The sequence below is a fragment of the Dicentrarchus labrax genome, unplaced genomic scaffold, assembly GCF_905237075.1.
Source record: "Dicentrarchus labrax unplaced genomic scaffold, dlabrax2021, whole genome shotgun sequence".
NCBI lineage: Eukaryota > Metazoa > Chordata > Actinopteri > Moronidae > Dicentrarchus > Dicentrarchus labrax.
The window spans coordinates 24,340,664-24,359,022 of NW_026136710.1; the positions used below are offsets into that span (position 1 = coordinate 24,340,664).

At 39.9% G+C, this 18,359-nt stretch overlaps 1 protein-coding gene and 1 long non-coding RNA gene across 2 annotated transcripts in view; one reads left to right on the forward strand and one right to left on the reverse strand.

The window, feature by feature from the left end:
- Window positions 1-18,359, reverse strand: part of LOC127370393 (uncharacterized) — an 88,893-nt gene that overhangs the window by 15,417 nt on the left and 55,117 nt on the right. The gene's annotated exons all lie outside the window — the stretch shown is intronic.
- On the forward strand, window positions 1,104-18,147 carry sptlc1 (serine palmitoyltransferase, long chain base subunit 1). Its single transcript, XM_051412333.1, has 15 exons — window positions 1,104-1,246; window positions 3,344-3,451; window positions 3,587-3,681; window positions 3,984-4,077; window positions 4,180-4,252; window positions 4,824-4,956; window positions 9,645-9,774; window positions 10,214-10,303; window positions 12,407-12,514; window positions 12,769-12,864; window positions 14,782-14,878; window positions 15,042-15,096; window positions 16,341-16,458; window positions 16,628-16,701; window positions 17,459-18,147. The coding sequence occupies exons 1-15, from the start codon at window positions 1,193-1,195 to the stop codon at window positions 17,550-17,552; spliced, it is 1,419 nt and encodes a 472-aa protein (XP_051268293.1). The 5' UTR covers window positions 1,104-1,192; the 3' UTR covers window positions 17,553-18,147.

Below are 18,359 nucleotides of genomic sequence, written 5' to 3' on the forward strand. Positions count from 1 at the left end.
CATGACATTTTCCTTGAAATCCTGCAGAAATAAACTGTTTTACGACAGTCATTCAGTCACAATAACATTTTGTTTTACACAGGGTTGCTGAGCATGAATGCTCTTTCAGCAACACATTGCGTCACACTCACACTGTTCCACTTTTTCACAACTGCCACTGAGTGGGTTGGTCAAGAGCAGCTCTGTGGGGGGTACTGAGGAAGAAGCAGGAACAATGTTGAAACGATAGGAGGATGGCTATTTAAAAATAACTCAAAATAAATGGGGATCCAGTTAATTCCATACCCCAAAAAATAATTCCTTTGGTCTGTTTAAATTATATTGTGTAAGTTGTGAATTGATTTTACATTAAGGAAATAGCTATTGGTTGTTTTGTCTAGTTATTTATTATTAAACAAAATAGATACGTTTGTTGATTAATTATCCATATTTGTAAATGTTTCGTTTAGAATTAAATATAATTGAATAGATTTTTATTATAATTTGCAAACTAGATCAGATTAGACTAGGTCCTCCATATCTTCAACCTCGTATTTTTGACTTACTTTGATTTACTTATTTTATTTGCAAGTTTCAAGCAATCAGTAATGATACATATGACTTATATTATAATAATATATATTATTATTAGTCTCTCAACATAATCACTTAGTAACTCAAAATAATGAGAAACTAAAAATAATTACTTGAATCTCAAAATAAGGAGAAACCTAAATATTTTGACATAGTAGCTCAAATACTGAGAAACGTTCTTAAAATAATAATGAGAAACGTTTTGTCACGTTGGCGGAAATGGGCTTCCATAATGTAGTAGTTAGTATTTAGTTTGCATTGTATCTTATGGACGGTTTTTATGGTCAACTATTTCGCGGCTGTGGCGCAGAGGAAGAGCGGGTCGTCCACTTATCGGAAGGTTGTTGGTTCGATGCCCGGCTCCTGGTGCAAGATACTGAACCCCGAATTGCTCCCGATGCTGGGAATATGTATAAATGATTTAGTTTCTGTTCGATGGACTTTGCCACCACTGAGTGAATGTGTGTGAAAGGGGGAATGTGCCATGTAACGTTAGTGTAAAAGCGCTTTGAGTGCTCGGAAGACTAGAAAGGCGCCATACAAGTACAGGTCCATTTACCATTTTTCCGGAGGAGCTTAAACGCAGCATTGCTGATGACGTCGCGGTCGGGAAATAAACATGGCGTCGGGACAGCAGTGGGTGTTGGTGGAAATGGTGCAAGCGTTTTATGAGGTAAGATTCTCCTCTTTACAACTCTATCGGGTAGAAACGTTTCCTGACGCTTCCAAGTAGATTACTGGTCCGTTTAGCTACACGGTGGGGTTTTTAGTTTTGTCCTGGCCTGTTAACTGTAAACTTCTAAGTCAGGAAGTATTCGTGGCCCAGGGAAGGTGTTTGACAGACCCTCGCACCCAATCGTCTGTCGGGTGTTAGCTAACGTTAGCTGCTGCCTCCCGGTGGGGACCGGCGCTGTACCGGCGCTGTACCGGTAAACATGAGTAACAAGGAAGTTGGCTGATCCTTGAAGTACTTTGGTTCGTCTGTAGCGCTACAAAAGTAGAAAAGCGAATCGAAACGGATTAATTGTACGAGTTACAGCTTTACTGCAACATTAATAGTGAAGTTTAATGTAATGTAATTATTTATTTATGTCTTAAAGATTGGCGAGTTCAATCGAGTTCTTAAAACCTGTTCACTTGGTAGTTTATGTATCCTGTTTGATAGTTCCAGCTCTGTAGCCCAAACCACAGTGTCTGCAGAGGTCACCTGCCTGCTTCATTTCTAATAAAGGCATTTAGCATTCTGTTCCCATGCTGTACCTTGTACCCGGGGTCGTCTCCTCCTTGATTTTAGGAGTGTAAAAAAAACAAAACAAAACATATAACTACATGAAATTGTTAAAGGTTTGATTATTATTTAAGATCCAAACTTTGAAGAGCGGAACACAAGCTATATTCACAGAGCCGTCACACTGTGATAAACAGCCTCATCCTGCTTTAGAGAAGTTCAAACAACCAGACAGCAAATGGCACAAAAAGCTAATAAAACAAAAAAGAAGCCTATTAAGTATGTGTGATTGTTAGAAATGATAAAAATACATAATACAGACAGAGAATTGTAGAAATATATCAGGAAAACTCCTCTCCGATGCAATAAGCACAGGAAATAATCTGCTCAAAATTCATCCAAATGCCTTGTTTTCCTCATTGTACAGTTCATCAGTTATTATCTGCTCTTATTGTATGTGTTGCATATAATTTGAAATATCCAGAAAATATGTCACTTATAGTGTTTTTCCATCAAATCAGCTATTGTTCTTGAACCAGTTCCGTTTGAGATTCTTGGAACTTTGGTGCTACCAAACAAACCAGCCCGCGTTTCCACCAGTTTTGAGTGGAACCATTGTAATCTGATGTCATCGACGGAGGGCCCACAATGCACGGTGACCTGTATAGAATATGACACGCCTACTTTGGTTCTCAAGGAAAACCTATTTTGTTTTTTTGTTTTTTCAGCTGGGAACCAACTTTTCAGATTGCAAACCAATTTATTTTTGGTTGAAATGCTCCATACAGAGCTGGTTCACTGTTGGTGGAAAAGGCCTATACGCCAGGGGTTGTCAGTTCTAGTGCGTTGTCAGGGTTCCCACTCTTTTCAAGAAATCATTTTCCAGGAGTTTTCTTGACCATACAGGACAGCACTTGCTCACAAATGGCCATATCATTTAACAGTAGGTCTACTGACAAAATGTATCTTCAGTTTTATTGATGCAGGCTTTATGATACACTGCATTACTTAGCAGATCTTTCCACTCTCCAGTAAATTGTTTACAGTTTTCCTCTAACAGTAACTTTAATTTGGCCAAGTAACAGTTCAGATTATCATATTCTCACCTAGTAGCCAATTAAATGAATAAGTAGACTTCGTTGCACATAAAATCAACATTGCTCTGAGTGTATTTATTAACTACAACAACATTCCACTGGGCTTTCGTGACAATTCTGCTTTTGGCTCTGGAAAAAATAGACTTCATGGATTGCTGCAAATTCGTTCCACATCTCGTACACCTGGTTTTAAGTGTCATACCATGCAGGTTATCCTACCAACAGTCAAGTTTCCAACAATATGTGTTAAACATTTCCAGGACAACATAGATTATTTCCAGAATATTTGGTCATTTTAACCAAATTCCAGGTGTTTCCATGACTGGAAACATAGTCTCTAAATATTAAGATTTTCCAGGACTTTTGGGAACCCTGATTGTGTGAGAAGAACTTTATTTCATAATACAGTTAACCAAAATAATCTTCATGTCCCTGTCTTCCTCAGGCTCCTGCTTATCACCTGATTCTGGAGGGGATCCTCATACTGTGGATCATCAGACTTCTGTTCTCTAAGACCTACAAACTCCATGAGACCTATAAACTGACAGAGAAGGTAAACTCAGCACAGCGCAGTGAAAAACAAACTGTGTGTGTGTGTGTGTGTGTGTGTGTGTGTGTGTGTGTGTGTGTGTGTGTGTGTGTGTGTGTGTCACCAAACAGCTGTCATGTGGTTCATCCCGTGTTACAGGAGAAGGAGGACCTGATTGAGGAGTGGCAGCCAGAGCCTCTGGTTCCTCCTGTTTCCAAAGACCATCCCTCCCTCAACTATGATGTTGTCACAGGGTAAAACACACAGGACACCCCTCTGTTTACTGGCTCCTTTTTAAATATTGGCTGAAGCTAAATGTCCGCAAGACATTGTGGGTTCATTCAGGTGTGCTCACAGTCAGCTCACAGTTATAATACCTGGACTAAAAAGTTTTAAAATGAATAGCTATCTAGTTACATCTGATAGCTGTTAGATTAGATTAGATTAGATTCAACTTTATTGTCATTGCACAAGTATACGTACTAGGCAACGAAATGTGTAAAATCATAGGTATTACAGTAAGCTAAGTATTTAAACACACTGTTTTCTATTACAGACCTCCCAGCCATAAAATCATAATCAATGGAAAAGAGTGCATTAACTTTGCATCCTTCAACTTCCTGGGTCTCCTGGACAATGAGCGGGTTAAGGTCGGTATTTGTTATTTAGGCCATTACTACCTGCAGTTTTAGTTTTTTAAAGTGTTTCCTACTTTCGTAGTATGTTCAAAACTTTTCTTCTTCTCATTGCAGGAAAAAGCTCTGGTATCACTGAAGAAATATGGTGTGGGCACATGTGGTCCAAGAGGCTTCTATGGAACTTTTGGTGAGTGAAAAATGATTGTTTTTCACCTTCTGTTAACATTCCACCATCTGACATCCAGATAATTCAATAGACTGTAGAAAAACACAGAGGTTGTCTGCCATATGTTTCTATAGGTTTGCTCAAATTTGGATATTTGGGCTCTGGTATCTGTCAAAGGAATAGAACCTGAGCACGGCTGACAGGGATAAGTTGAGACCAGATTAATGCTGTTACATACTAACATTGTTATTCTAAGTGTCTGACAACATTATGGAAAGTATCCAGCCAGGAAACAGCCCTATAATAGTTGTTGCTTGTCACAAGAATCCATACCTTGCAGATCATTGTAACATCATAAGAGACAGAAAGTGGACAAAACAGTCTTTCCACCGTTCCAGCAATAACCAGCTCTGGTTTGGTCTAAATAAAAATATCTTTATTGTGGACTAAAAAGATGTGAAAAAAAGAGAAATGTCAGTGGATTTGTCCTTAGCTCTGCTAGTACTTTAAGTGCTGTAAAGGAAATTCAACTGTGGACGTTAATGTGTTTAATAGGTCTTCTTTCAACTATTTTCTTGTTTCCCTCTCCCAGATGTTCACCTGGAGCTGGAGAGCCGCCTGGCCAAATTCATGAAGACAGAAGAGGCCATCATCTATTCATATGGCTTTGCAACCATTGCTAGTGCAATCCCTGCCTACTCCAAGAGAGGGGATATCATCTTTGTGTAAGTGCTGTCACTGCTAACGTGCCTGGAGCAATATTAAACCAAGATTTTGTGATCTAATTCAATACAATTTTTCAATTCAATTATATTTGTATAGCGCCAATTCATAACAGAAGTTATCTCAGGACACTTTTCAAATGGAGCTGGTCTAGACCGAACTCCTTATAACGTTATTTACAGAGACCCAACAGTACCACCATGAGCAAGCACTTGGCGATAAGGGCAAGGAAAAACTGCCTTTTAAGAGGCAGAAACCTAGGACAGATCCTTCGGCTCTAGGTTCAAGATTCAAGATTCAAGAACTTTATTTGCCATTTGTGCTTGCACACATAGGAACTCTTGTGCGGTTGTTTGCTCAAAGAGTCAGGTCAAGTTAAAAAGACACAAGAAAGACACTACATCTATAAAACATATACTTCTCTAGAAATAAAAAAGTGCATAAAACCCTAAATAAAAGAGAAAGTGGGAGCATTGTAATTGTAAATTGCACAAAACCCTATAAAGTGTAAATTGCACAGGTATATTGCACAGGCCCAGGAGACAATGTAATATAATATAATATGATATGTTATGAGGTAGGTCAGTTCAGGTGGGTGGTCGTCTGCCTCGACCAGTTGGGGTAAGAGAGAGAGAGAGAAACAGACGGACAGGTGCACAGCAACAACAGTAGCAACAACTACATTAATAGTCTGACTGATGATGATGAACATGAAGAGGGCGACAATGACGACAACAACCACAATGAGCAGGGACAACAGCAACAACAGTAACCGTAGCAATAATAATACTTATAATAATAATAATAATAATAAATAAAGCTGCAAGCAGCGATGGATGGGACCTCACACTCCACACAACTCGGGGCGTGCTGCGGCCGCGTCACGTGCCGTCGTAACACGTGCGGACCACGACATGAAAATCTCACGTAAATCAGCTCAAAATCGCCACGCAGCACTTAATTCCTGTTGCCACTAGGTGGCGCTATAACTATGTGTTCAGGGCGGGACTCTTATCAGACATGTGAAGTTTGGAGCCGATTGGACAATGTACACCCAAGTTATAGCGCCTTCATGTTTCGTGGCGATACATCAAAATTTCCTGCCACACCACAGACACGTCCCCTCACCACAGTCAACACATATCATCAACAATGTGTTTTGCATTTCATAAGTAAATTTCAGCTGGATCTGATTATCCTGCTAGGAGAAGACCATGAAAGTATTAAAAAATGACATTTCCTTTCACCACTAGGTGGCGCTCTCACTTTTACTGAATATTATCACATAGACATGTTAAGGGTGGGACTCTTATCAAAGATGTGAAGTTTCATTGAGATCGGATCATGTACTCAGAAGTTCAATTCAATTCAATTTTATTTGTATAGCGCCAATTCATAACAGAAGTTATCTCAGGACACTTTTCAAATAGAGCAGGTCTGGACCGAACTCTTTAGAACATTATTTACAGAGACCCAACAGTACCACCATGAGCAAGACCTTGGCGACAAGGGCAAGGAAAAACTGCCTGTTAAAAGGCAGAAACCTAGGACAGATCCTTCGGCTCTAGGTGGGTGGTTGTCTGTCTCGACCAGTTGGGGTGAGAGAGAGACAGAGAGAGAGAGAGCAGAGACAGACAGACAGACAGGTGCACAGCAACAACAGTATTGGCAATGGCAATCTAGCAGGACCATGGCAAGAGGCTCCACCAGGATCCATGAGATCCTGCGAGACAAGCAAGCACAAGAACCCCAGGGAAGAAGTGAAGTTAGTAACATGCATTAATCAATGGGACATGAATGACTGCAGAAAGAGAGAGAGAGGAAGAGAGGAGCTCAGTGCATCATGGTATATTCCGCGATAGTCTAGGTCTATAGCAGCATAACTAAGGGATGGTTCAGGACTCACCTGATCCAGCCCTAACTATAAGCTTTATCAAAGAGGAATGTCTTAAGCCTACTCTTGAATGTGGTGAGGGTGTCTGCCTCCCGAACCACAACTGGAAGCTGGTTCCACAGGAGAGGAGCTTGGTAACTGAAGGCTCTGGCTCCTGTTCTACTTTTAGAGACTATAGGAACCACAAGTAGCCCAGCATTCAGAGAACGTAGTGTTCTAGAGGGGTAATAGGGTACTATGAGCTCTTTAAGATATGAAGGGCCTGACCATGAAGAGCTGTATAGGTGAGGAGGAGGATTTTAAATTCTATTCTGAATTTTAGTGTGATCTCTTTTCCTAGTTCCTGTCAGTACTCATGCTGCAGCATTCTGATTAATTGTAGGGTCTTAATGGACTTATTGGGACAACCTGATAATAAGGAGTTGCAGTAATCCAGCCTAGAAGTAACAAATGCATGGATACGTTTTTCTGCATCCGTCTGTGACAGGATGTGTCTAATTTTTGTAATGTTACGTAAATGAAAGAAGGCAGTCCTAGAGGTCTGCTTTATGTGGGAATTAAATGACAAATCCTGATCATAAGATAAGATTCCTGACAGTGGTGCTAGAGGCCAAGGTAATGCCATCTAGAGTAACTATATCTTTAGACAGTGAGTCTCTAAGATTTTTGGGGCCAAGAACAAGAATTTCGAGTTTAACATCAGAAAATTGCAGCTCATCCAGGTTTTTATGTCCTTAAGACACGTTTGTAATTTAGATAATTGATTAAATTCATCGGGCTTGATCGATAGATATAACTGCGTATCATCTGCATAGCAATGAAAGTTACTGGAGTGATTCCTAATAATGTTGCCTAAAGGAAGCATATATAAAGTAAATAGTATTGGTCCAAGTACAGAACCTTGTGGAACTCCATGACTAACTGTAGTATTTATTGAAGATTCATCATTAACATGTACAAACTGAGAACGATCTGATAAGTTTGACTTAAACCAGCTTAGTGCGGTTCCTTTAATGCCAATTTGATGCTCAAGTCTCTGTAAAAGAATATCATGGTGTCAATTGCAGCACTAAGATCTAATAATAGTACAGAGACAAGTCCATTGTCAGAAGCAATCAAAAGGTCATTATTAACTTTAACCAGAGCTGTCTCTGTGCTGTGATGAACTCTAAATCCTGACTGAAAATCCTCAAATAAACTATTGTTATGTAGAAAGTCACACAACTGTTTGGCGACTACTTTCTCCAGAATCTTAGAGAGGAAGGGGAGGTTAGAAATCGGTCTATAGTTGGCTAAAACCCCTGGGTCAAGAGTGGGCTTTTTAAGAAGGGGTTTAATTACAGCTACTTTAAAGGACTGTGGTACGTATCCTGATAATAAAGAAAGATTAATCATATCCAGTAAAGAAGTGCCAATTAAGGGTACGACTTCTTTAAGCATTCTAGTTGGGATCGGGTCTAATAGATAGGTTGATGGCTTTGATGAAGAAATGATTGAAGTTAATATCGATAGCAGAAAAACAGTCTAAATATATATCTGAGTTTACATTAGTTAAAGTTCCTGAACTTGGAGAGCCACTGATAACTGTTGATGGCAGTTGGTGATTAATTTTCTCTCTAATAGTAATAATTTTATTATAAAAGAAGCTCATAAAGTCGTTGCTACTTAAGGTTATGGGGATATGTGGCTCAATAGAGCTGTGACTCTGTCAGCCTGGCTACAGTGCTGAAGAGGAACCTAGGGTTATTCTTATTTTCTTCTATTAGTGCTGAGTAATAGGCTCCTCTGGCATTACGGAGGGCCTTTCTATAGGTTTTAAGATTATCTTGTCAAATTGAGCGATAGTCTAATAATTTGGAAGAGCGCCATTTCGTTTCAGAGTTCCTTTTTTTTGCTTTAACTGGCGAGTTTGGTGGTTGTACCACGGTGTTAATCTCCTATGTTTTAATATTTTCATCTTTATAGGGGCGATAGAATCTAATGTTGATCGAAGTGAGCTTGCAGCACTATTAACAAGATTATCAATTTCAGAGGGACTAAAGTCGTTATAGGACTCTGTTAAATTCAGACATGGCATTGAATTAAACACTGAAGGAATCTCCTCCTTAAATTTAGCTACAGCACTGTCAGATAGACATCTGCTGTAGGAAGTTTTGCCCAATGGCTTATAATCTAATAATATAAATTCAAAAGTTATTAAATAATGGTCAGATAGAAAAGGAGTATATGGGAAGACTATTAAATGTTCAATATCAATGCCTTCATTTAGGCTAACATACTCCTCGTGGGACAACCAGGTCTCAGTAAGATAAAGTAAATCAATATCATAATCTGATATTAATTCATTCACTAAAACAGCTTTAGAGGACAGAGACCTGTCCACATTTCATTCTCTTATTTTGTGCTACCAAGGAGATAGTTTTAATTTTTATTAGGTTTTTATGTTTAACTCCTTGTTTTTATTTCTTCAAATAATTTAGGTAGTAGGGGGACAGACACAGTCTCTATGGGGTTTTGGGTGGGTGACTGCTCTAATGGAAGCACAGAGAAGTGTTTAAGACAGCAGCTCTGCTTCCTGGTCCCAACTCTGGATTGTCAGGTTTTAGAATCAGAAATAAACATTGCCATATTTCTAGATAAGAGAGCCGCTCCATCCAAAGTGGGATGGATGCGGGGATGGTCTCTCCTACTCAGACCAGGTTTTCCCCAAAAAGGCTGACTTCAATAACACCCTACACAATGACTGTCAGTCAGGCTGAGTTCCTCTAAGATTTTAGTTTTGTGTTATGTGTACAGGGATGAAGCAGCCTGCTTCTCAATCCAGAAGGGTCTTCAGGCGTCCCGCAGCTTCATCAAATACTTCAAACACAATGACATGGAGGATCTGGAGAGGCTGCTTAAAGAGCAGGAGCTGGAGGACCAGAAGGTTGGTACAGTATTGCCTAGTTTGAGAAAGGAATTATTAGGGGTGGGCATCATAGTGTGCCCTGTGTTTTCATGCTTAGCCCAGAGTGTTTGGTAAATGGTAAATGGACCTGTACTTGTATAGCGCCTTTCTAGTCTTCCGACTCAAAGCGCTTTTACACATTTCGCCCTTTCACACAGTGATGGCAAAGCCTATCAAACAGAAACTAACATTCATACACCGATGCACGGCATCGGGAGCAATTTGGGGTTCAGTATCTTGCTCAAGGGTACTTCGACATGTGGCACCAGGAGCCGGGGATCGAACCCACAACCTTCCGATTAAGGAATGACCCACCCTGCCTCTGAGCCACAGCCGCCCTCTTTTTGCCCTTTTTTTTTATGTCTTACTGTCTGTCTTGTCAAAGTATCAATGCTAACATACTTTGATTATGTTACAGAATCCACGTAAGGCTCGTGTGACCCGGAAGTTCATTGTAGTGGAGGGGCTGTACATCAACACTGCAGACATCTGTCCTCTCCCAGAACTGGTAAACAGAAAACGAATGGACCTCAGGGCAGATAATTATTCTCCACATTACACCTAAAATCTACTTGATTCATAAACTGGATATGCTCATTATCTCTCAATAACTGCTGTCAAGGAGCCTCTGAATTTCAACAGGCACATCCATAAAATCGTTATCATAAAACATGTCAACCACAAATGGTTTTACTGAGGTAAAAGAAAGCATTCATTGGTTGAATCAACTTTAGAATCATTTTTGAGACTACAGTTCCTGTAGTTTAAAAATACACACACAAAGGGTAGCCATACAGCATACTGCCTGCGAGAAACTGAGTACAGTTAGCTGATACTGATCCTGATCAGCCAGTGTCAGTGATCAATACACACATTATTAAAGCATTAATATAACTAATAACTAACAGCAGACAACTATATCATATGTTAGCAGTTTTATAGTGTTTCTGTTGGGGTGCCGAAATGTTAAAAATTAAACATATTAGCAGTTTGAATTAAACTAAAAGCTCCCTGCATACGCAACGCATAACTCTAGAAATACGAGCTGAATGCTGTCATATGTCCACAGTCTTCTTGTCAGTTGAGCAGCAATAATAATCCATAAAGATACAATGTATTCTGATCAAACTTTACATTTTGTTTCAACTGGCTCAGCCTCCATTGTAGCTGCACTCTTTCAGTGGGAATGAGAGGCGGTTCGTTTGAATAATTAATATTTCTCACTTAAATAAGTGCTGGTTGGTGGATCAGATACACTACCAATCATAACAACTGTCTGCTATGTGTGTCAGTATCTGAGGATGTTTTTTGACCATTATCGAAGTAACTACCCGGTTCACTGCTTCCTGTTTGGTGCTGGAGAGAGGGGACCCATGTCTGCTCTCACTAGCTGTAGCTTGTTACACTGCTAAAAATTATTCTGGTGTCTGCAAGCTCTAGGCAAGCCTGTGGGTCTCGTCTTTAAACAGTTCACACATAACGATCAACTTCATGGGAGCGAGCGCAGATTTGCCTCTGATCTGGAGGCTGTTGTCTCCAAAACTTTTTGGCGAGTGGAAGATTGGGGCTCTAATCATGTAGTGTGAACTCGGCATTAAACATCCCCCTTGCCACATAACTTAAAGGTTATATATTCAGAAGTCACATGCCACTGGATGTCACTGGGCATCAGAGTCTCAACCAAAACATTGGGACAGAAACAAAATAAAACTCTCCAATACCGACTTTGTTTGTTTTAATTCACTGAGTTAGATGTGCAAATATTCGTAAAAGGACTGCAGTGGCCGCAATATAAGCTTATGCTCATCCTTGGGGACAAATGCCGTTCATTAAAAGTTGTTGTTTATGCCACAGACAGGCTCACATTGTTATTCTAAGTGTCTGACAACATTATGGAAAGGATCCCTAAAGAGATAGACCTGTTTTGTAACTAGAAACAGCCGTAATATTGCTATCAGTCTCACCAGACTCCATAGACAAAAACTTCAATTTTATCTCGCATCATCGAAACATTGTAAATTAATTCAAAGTGGACTGAAATAAAATAAAACTCACCAAAACCGTCTTTGTTAGTCTTTCCAGTGTTCCAACAGTCACCAACTCTGGTTTGGTTGAAATAAATCCTTAATTCACTGATGTAGATGATAAAAACAGCAGTTTCAGTGGCTCTACTCAGCTGCACACAGAGCAGACCGGCTATGAAAAACAAACCACAGAGAGGCTGTGATAGCAACACAGAGGGAGTTCGACACCATGACTCCAATATATCTTTACATAGAGAATAGTTGTTTGCTGCTGTATTAATGTTTTAAATCTCACCTCTAATTATCTATTTACCACCGTTGCTCCTGCACTTGAGTGTGCACAATTACAAAGCAGCTGCAGAAGTAAAGAATCAGCAGTGTGTGACAGCTTGACAGAGGTCTAACGGTCAGCCTTTCTACAGTGAGCATTCAAAACAAAAGATGTGCACATACCATAGATACCAGAGTGTCGATGCCTAACTGCTGCTGTATTACTCGCAAACATGGAATATATATCTAATATAGCATGATTACTGCCTAGATGTCCCTGCTCTGTTACTCATTGCTTGTGTTTGTGTAACTTCCAGGTAAAGCTGAAGTACAAATACAAGGTACGGATCTTCCTGGAGGAGAGCATGTCTTTTGGTGTGTTGGGAGAGCATGGCCGAGGAGTCACAGAACACTTTGGGGTCAATGTGAGTGCACTCTTTAACTTAAAATAAACCCGATTAAAAATATTCTGAGTATGACTGTTTTATTTATTGGGAGCTCCGCTATAGTCCTATCAGTAGGTAAATAACTGCACTCAAAAAAAGAATGATAAAACAATCTATGTTAGCCTTGTCTTATACACATGATCAGTCTCTCAAATCTGAAAACATTTTGGCCATATTGTGTGCATTGTGTATACGTGTCTCGTGTGTATTAATAACATTTCTGCACCATGCAGATGGATGACATTGACCTGATCAGTGCTAACATGGAGAACGCTGTGGCCTCCATTGGAGGTTTCTGCTGCGGACGCTCCTTTGTCATCGACCACCAGGTAAATACAGTTAGAGTTTTATTGATACGTGTAAGTTTTGATTAAATCGGTACTCAAGTTAATGCACAGTATCACTGCTCCGCATAAAGCTTACTTTCAGAGATTCAGTCTTCCACTGTATTATCAGAAAGTGAGCAGACGGTTTTCCTTGTCATAGCAGGACAAGCACAAGTGTAACTAATGACAACGTGAAAAAAGTTTGTTTGAAATTTTTGCAAATGTATTAAAAATAAAAAGCCCAAAAATCACATGTACATAGGTATTCACAGCCTTTGCTCAATACTTTGTTGAAGCACCTTTGGCAGCAATTACAGCCTCAAGTCTCTACAAGCTTGGCGCACCTATTTTTGGGCAGTTTCGCCCATTCTTCTTTGCAGGACCTCTCAAGCTCTATCAGGTTGGATTGGGAGAGTTGGTGCACAGCCATTTTCAGATCTCTTCAGAGATGTTCAATCGGGTTCAGTCTGGGCTCTGGGCCACTCAGGGACATCCACAGAGTTGTCCCGAAGCCACTCCTTTGTTATCTTGGCTGTGTGCTAAGGGTCGTTTTCGGAAGATGAACCTTCGCCTAAGTTTGAGGTCCAGAGCTCCTGGAGCAGGTTTTTAATCAAGGATTTCTCTTTACATTACTTCCCTCGATGCTGACTAGTCTCTGAGTACCTGCTGCTGAAAAACATCCCCACAGCACTGCACATGCTGCCACCACCATGCTTCACTGTAGTGATGATATTGGCCAAGTGATGAGCAGTGCCTGGTTTCCTCCAGACATGACGCTTGGCATTTAGGCCAGAGAGTTCAATCTTTGTTTCATCAGACCATAGAATTTTGTTTCTCATGGTCTGAGAGTCCTTCAGGTGCCTTTTGGCAAACTCCAGGTGGGCTGTCATGTGCCTTTTACTGAGGAGTGGCTTCTGTCTGGCCACTCTACCATACAGCCTGATTGGTGGAGTGCAGCAGAGATGGCTGTCCTTCTGGAAGGTTATCCTCTCTGCACAGCAACGCTGGAGCTCTGTCAGAATGACCATCAGGTTCTTGGTCACCTCCCTGACTAAGGCCCCGATTGCTCAGTTTGTCTGGGCGGCCAGCTCTAGGAAAAGTCCTGGTGGTTCCAAACTTCTTCCATTTACGGATGATGGAGGCCACTGTGCTCATTGGGGCCTTCAAAGCTACCCTGTACCCTTCCCCAGATCTGTACCTCGATACAATCCTGTCTCGGATGTTTACAGACAATTCCTTGGACTTCAAGACTTGGTTTGTGCTCTGACATACACTGTCAACTGTGGGACCTTATATAGACAGGTGTGTGCCTTTCCAAATCATATCCAATCAACTGAATTTACCACAGGTGGACTCCAATCAAGTTGTAGAAACATCTCAAGGATGACCAGTGGAAACGGGATGCACATGAGCCCAATTTGAGTGTCATGGCAAAGGCAGTGAATACTTATGTACATGTTATTTCTTTGTTTTTTATTTTTAATAAATTTGCAAAAATTTCAGAGACTTTTTTTCACATTGCCATTATGGGGCGTGTGTAAGCTTTTAAGGGAAAATTTTGATTGAATCCATTTTGGAATCAGGCTGTAACATAACAAAATGTGGAAAAAGTGAAGCACTGGTAATACTTTCCGGATGCACTGTAGATGTAGATGTAGATAAGCTAGCTAGTTTGCTAGAATTTTGCTAACATTAGCTTAGTTAACCTGTGACTATATATGTTCCTTTTATCTTTTAACCATCTTCAAAATGTGGTTGTCTTTTCAACATAGATTAGCCTTGCACATAGCATATCTAAGTTCAGGAAAAGAGGAAGATGATTCCAAAAGGGGGCATGGACCAGCAACCATAAGTACTGACCCTAATAACATGGACTGTGATTCAGTAAAGAGTAAAATGAGTCTCTCCTGTGTTTTGCAGCGTCTGTCGGGCCAAGGCTACTGTTTCTCTGCCTCCCTGCCTCCAATGCTGGCTGCTGCTGCCATCGAGGCCCTCAACATCATGGAGGAGGATCCCGGTACAGACCTCAATCGCTTTCTCCTCTATGCACCTTTTTATTTATCTTAACTGTAGAGGAGTCTTTATTCGCTGTTATCAAATGTATTTATTTATTTTAGTACGAAGCAGTTCTCCTTTCAGATCTGTTCCCTTTCATCCATCTATCTTCATCTGTTTTGCAGATATTTTCACCGTCCTTAGGGAAAAGTGCAAACATGTTTACAAGGCCTTACAGGGGTAAGTTCAGCTTTTTCTTGCTTTGATTACAGTCTATCACAGTGGGTGGAATAAAGGCCTCTATGTGTGAATGTATCTAAAAGTTAGTAATGATATTAAACACAGTCAGCAGTGAATCATCTGTACATCTGCAGCTTTTGTGAGGAAATTTAAGCAAGCCCCCAGGAAAAGCGGCAAGCTTTGAAGCCAAGTTGAGTTAGTGGCCAAACTGTGTAATTAAAGCAAAGGTAGTCGTCACTTGATGCACACTGGCCCAAAGAGACTTTGCTGCGGTAAAACAGTGATAAATATTTTTTTTTATATAGCATCAAACCGTCTGGAAATGACTCGTAATCCTATTTAATCCTAATTTGATTCATTCAGTCATTTTCAAAGGCACATGATTAAATCATTTTAACCCACTCAAGTTAGCGCAGGGCCAGACCGCAAGTTAGCGCCTTGGCCAGCATACTACTCTGGTGTGCTTTCTATATGGGCCGCTATAGCCCGTAAAACACATGCAGTATGCAAACATGCAGGTAATTTCTGTCTGTCTGGTTTTACAAAGGACGGAAGTGGTGGCATACTTGCTTTTGCCAAACTGGGTACAGGACTGATGATTTACTAAGTACTAGAATAACGTAGTAAAGACACTAGAAGGATGTTTTCACATTCATCTGCTAAAAGTGGAAAGTGTCTCTGTGCTCATTGAAAATCCGATTTTAAGGGGCGGGGCCAACATGCAAAGCTGATGCAGAACTTAATACATGTCTGGAAGGGCTGTTTAAGGAGGTGTGCCTTTAGTCCAGCTGACCTACAGGCTTTTCTGGCTTCAGTTTGGAAAGGCAAGCAGTGATCTCTTCCTAAGTAAAACTAAAAACATTTACTTGCAAAGGACTTAGTTGTGTCCTTTCTCAGGGAATAACAATTTTTTTCTGCTCTTTTGATACCCAAGACTTAATTGGAAAGATCCTCACAGTTTTTGTCTTACACAATTCAAAGAAACATGTGTATATAAAAAGCTGTATGTAGTGTACATGTAACTCTTATATTCTATTTTTCAATTTTATTTTTTATTTAATGTGTATTTTGTACACATTACCTGGAGCTGCTGTAGCAAGTAAATTCCCCAGTGTGGGATCAATAAAGTCTGTCTTATCTTAAAATGTGCTGTATTGTGTCAAACGGTCTCTCAGTTCCTCTTTACAACCACACTTCATTCACTCACTCACTTTTACTTTGTCTGATTGTCCATGTTACGACAGAACTCCAGGACTGAAGTTAGTGGGAGTACCATTCGCCCCGGCTCTTCACTTACAAATGGAGAGAAGTTCGGGCTCCAGAGACTCTGACCTGCACCTGCTCCGCTCCGTTGTAGATTATGTAAGTCTTCTTTTTTTTTTATATTTACTGTTTTATGCCCAGAATTCTGTATTTGCTTTATATTTTTGCACCATACTTCAACATTCAGCTGTGGATCAAATGGTTACATATAATTGAGTGTTAGATTGTTATTTAGTGTCTCATAGTAGTTTCCATGTTTTTGGACCAGTGTTTGGAAAGACAGGTGGCTCTAACTCTCGCTCGTTACCTGGAAAAAGAAGAGCGTTTCCTCCCCCCACCCAGGTAAGGGACTTATCTTACAGTTATAATTTACGGCTGCATGATAACGGTAAAAACAAAACAAAATCATATTGAGATTATTTTTGACAGATATTGCGATATGATTCACGATAAGTTGGAATGATCATTTTTTACATCGCAATTAAAATTTTCTTTAAAAAGAGCTATTAAAATCATGATGACGTGATGATTGATCAAACAAATTGCAGCTGGCCAATTTAGATTAATTGTGCATCCCTAATAAAGAGCAAAAATAAGAAAACATTGGTGAATCCAATGTTGGGTACTAATAAACTAAGAACAAATCATGGATCCGAAGAAAAAATGAGAAATTTTGTTCAGCGTAAAAAGGTCTTAGATTACATTCATAATCTTGTAAGGGTTTCCTAAAGTCCTAAATTTAACCTGTTGAAACCTGCCGTTTAAATGAGAAACATGGAAACAAAGATTTGCCTTATTCATAGCTTCAAATTTGATCATTATTAATTATTCATAATTGTGTGGTAAGGCTGCTTTAGGTAACTTTTACAAAAATAACTTTTTGGCATATTTGTGTTCCTAATGGCATTTGCAAGAATCTACCTGGCTGGAGAAACCTGATTTTTTTCACAGATTGTCTGTCTCATGTACTACTTTATAGGGAAAGTTTCAGCAAATATGCAAAAAAGTAATTTTTATAAAAAACTTTAAAGCAGTGCTTGTACATTTTCAGTGAGATTGTGCCCTCTTGTGTCTGACTGCTCCACCTGTGTGTCCTCAGTATCAGGGTGGTAGTCACCATCGAACAGACGGAGGAGAACATCCAGAAGGCTGTGTCTTGTATCAAAGCGGCAGCTTCAACTCTCCTTAAATGACGACATAGTATTTGTCCCTGCTGACACTAAGCAGACATGACTGGAGTCCACTCAGTGGACCGGGTAGAACATCACTGTGAGAGGAACACTCCCGACCAGACGCTCTCATCCATAGACTGTGAGCCCCGTGCACTGAATGTGTCAGAGGATCTGTACTGATAAATATATCTCCTTGTCTTGATTTAGTTTGTCTCTTAATAATTATTTGCTCTCATTCATCATGTGTCATAACTATTACATGTTGTATATTGTTCTGAATGGAAGTGTGGGCCTCCAGCAGAAGGACAGACTGTCTTCTGCTCTGAACGTAACGGCCCCAGTCACTAATAGAGAACACCGACTCCAGTGAGAAGCAGACTTGAACTCCACAGACCAAATTACTTGTTGCTTTTTATGTACTGACCAAAGAGGAGACACTGTGCTCATTTTATTGTATTGTTAATGTGTCACTTGAACTGTACACAAGGGTTGTGATTTTATACGCCACTAGTTGTTTTTCACCTGGATTTTTTTTCACTTCTCTTTTGTTAGAGGTCATTGCATTTCTGACCACTTTGCTTCTGTGAAATGTAAATATATATTTGATTTAAATTAAGTTATGTGTGTGTGTTTTTTTTTTTATGAAATGATTGTGTATCTGTTTTGGGTTACGATGATTTGACAAGTTTTTAGCTCTACAACCAATATAGCACTTTTTTCCCCCCTCCAATTTGTAGATCAGTGTCATTTTACACTTAAGCAGCATATTATTTAATGTCCCCACAGGTTTCTGCTTTAATGCTGGTTACAGGAGTAAAATACAGTATG

What these genes read in the sequence shown, in the direction of transcription:
- sptlc1 (XM_051412333.1), top strand. Translation starts at nt 1,193, where the DNA reads ATGGCGTCGGGACAGCAGTGGGTGTTGGTGGAAATGGTGCAAGCGTTT. An exon ending in TGGACAATGAGCGGGTTAAG is followed by an intron (nt 4,078 to 4,179) that starts GTCGGTATTTGT and finishes TTCTCATTGCAG; the next exon opens with GAAAAAGCTCTGGTATCACT. An exon ending in TCCGCTCCGTTGTAGATTAT is followed by an intron (nt 16,459 to 16,627) that starts GTAAGTCTTCTT and finishes TTTTTGGACCAG; the next exon opens with TGTTTGGAAAGACAGGTGGC.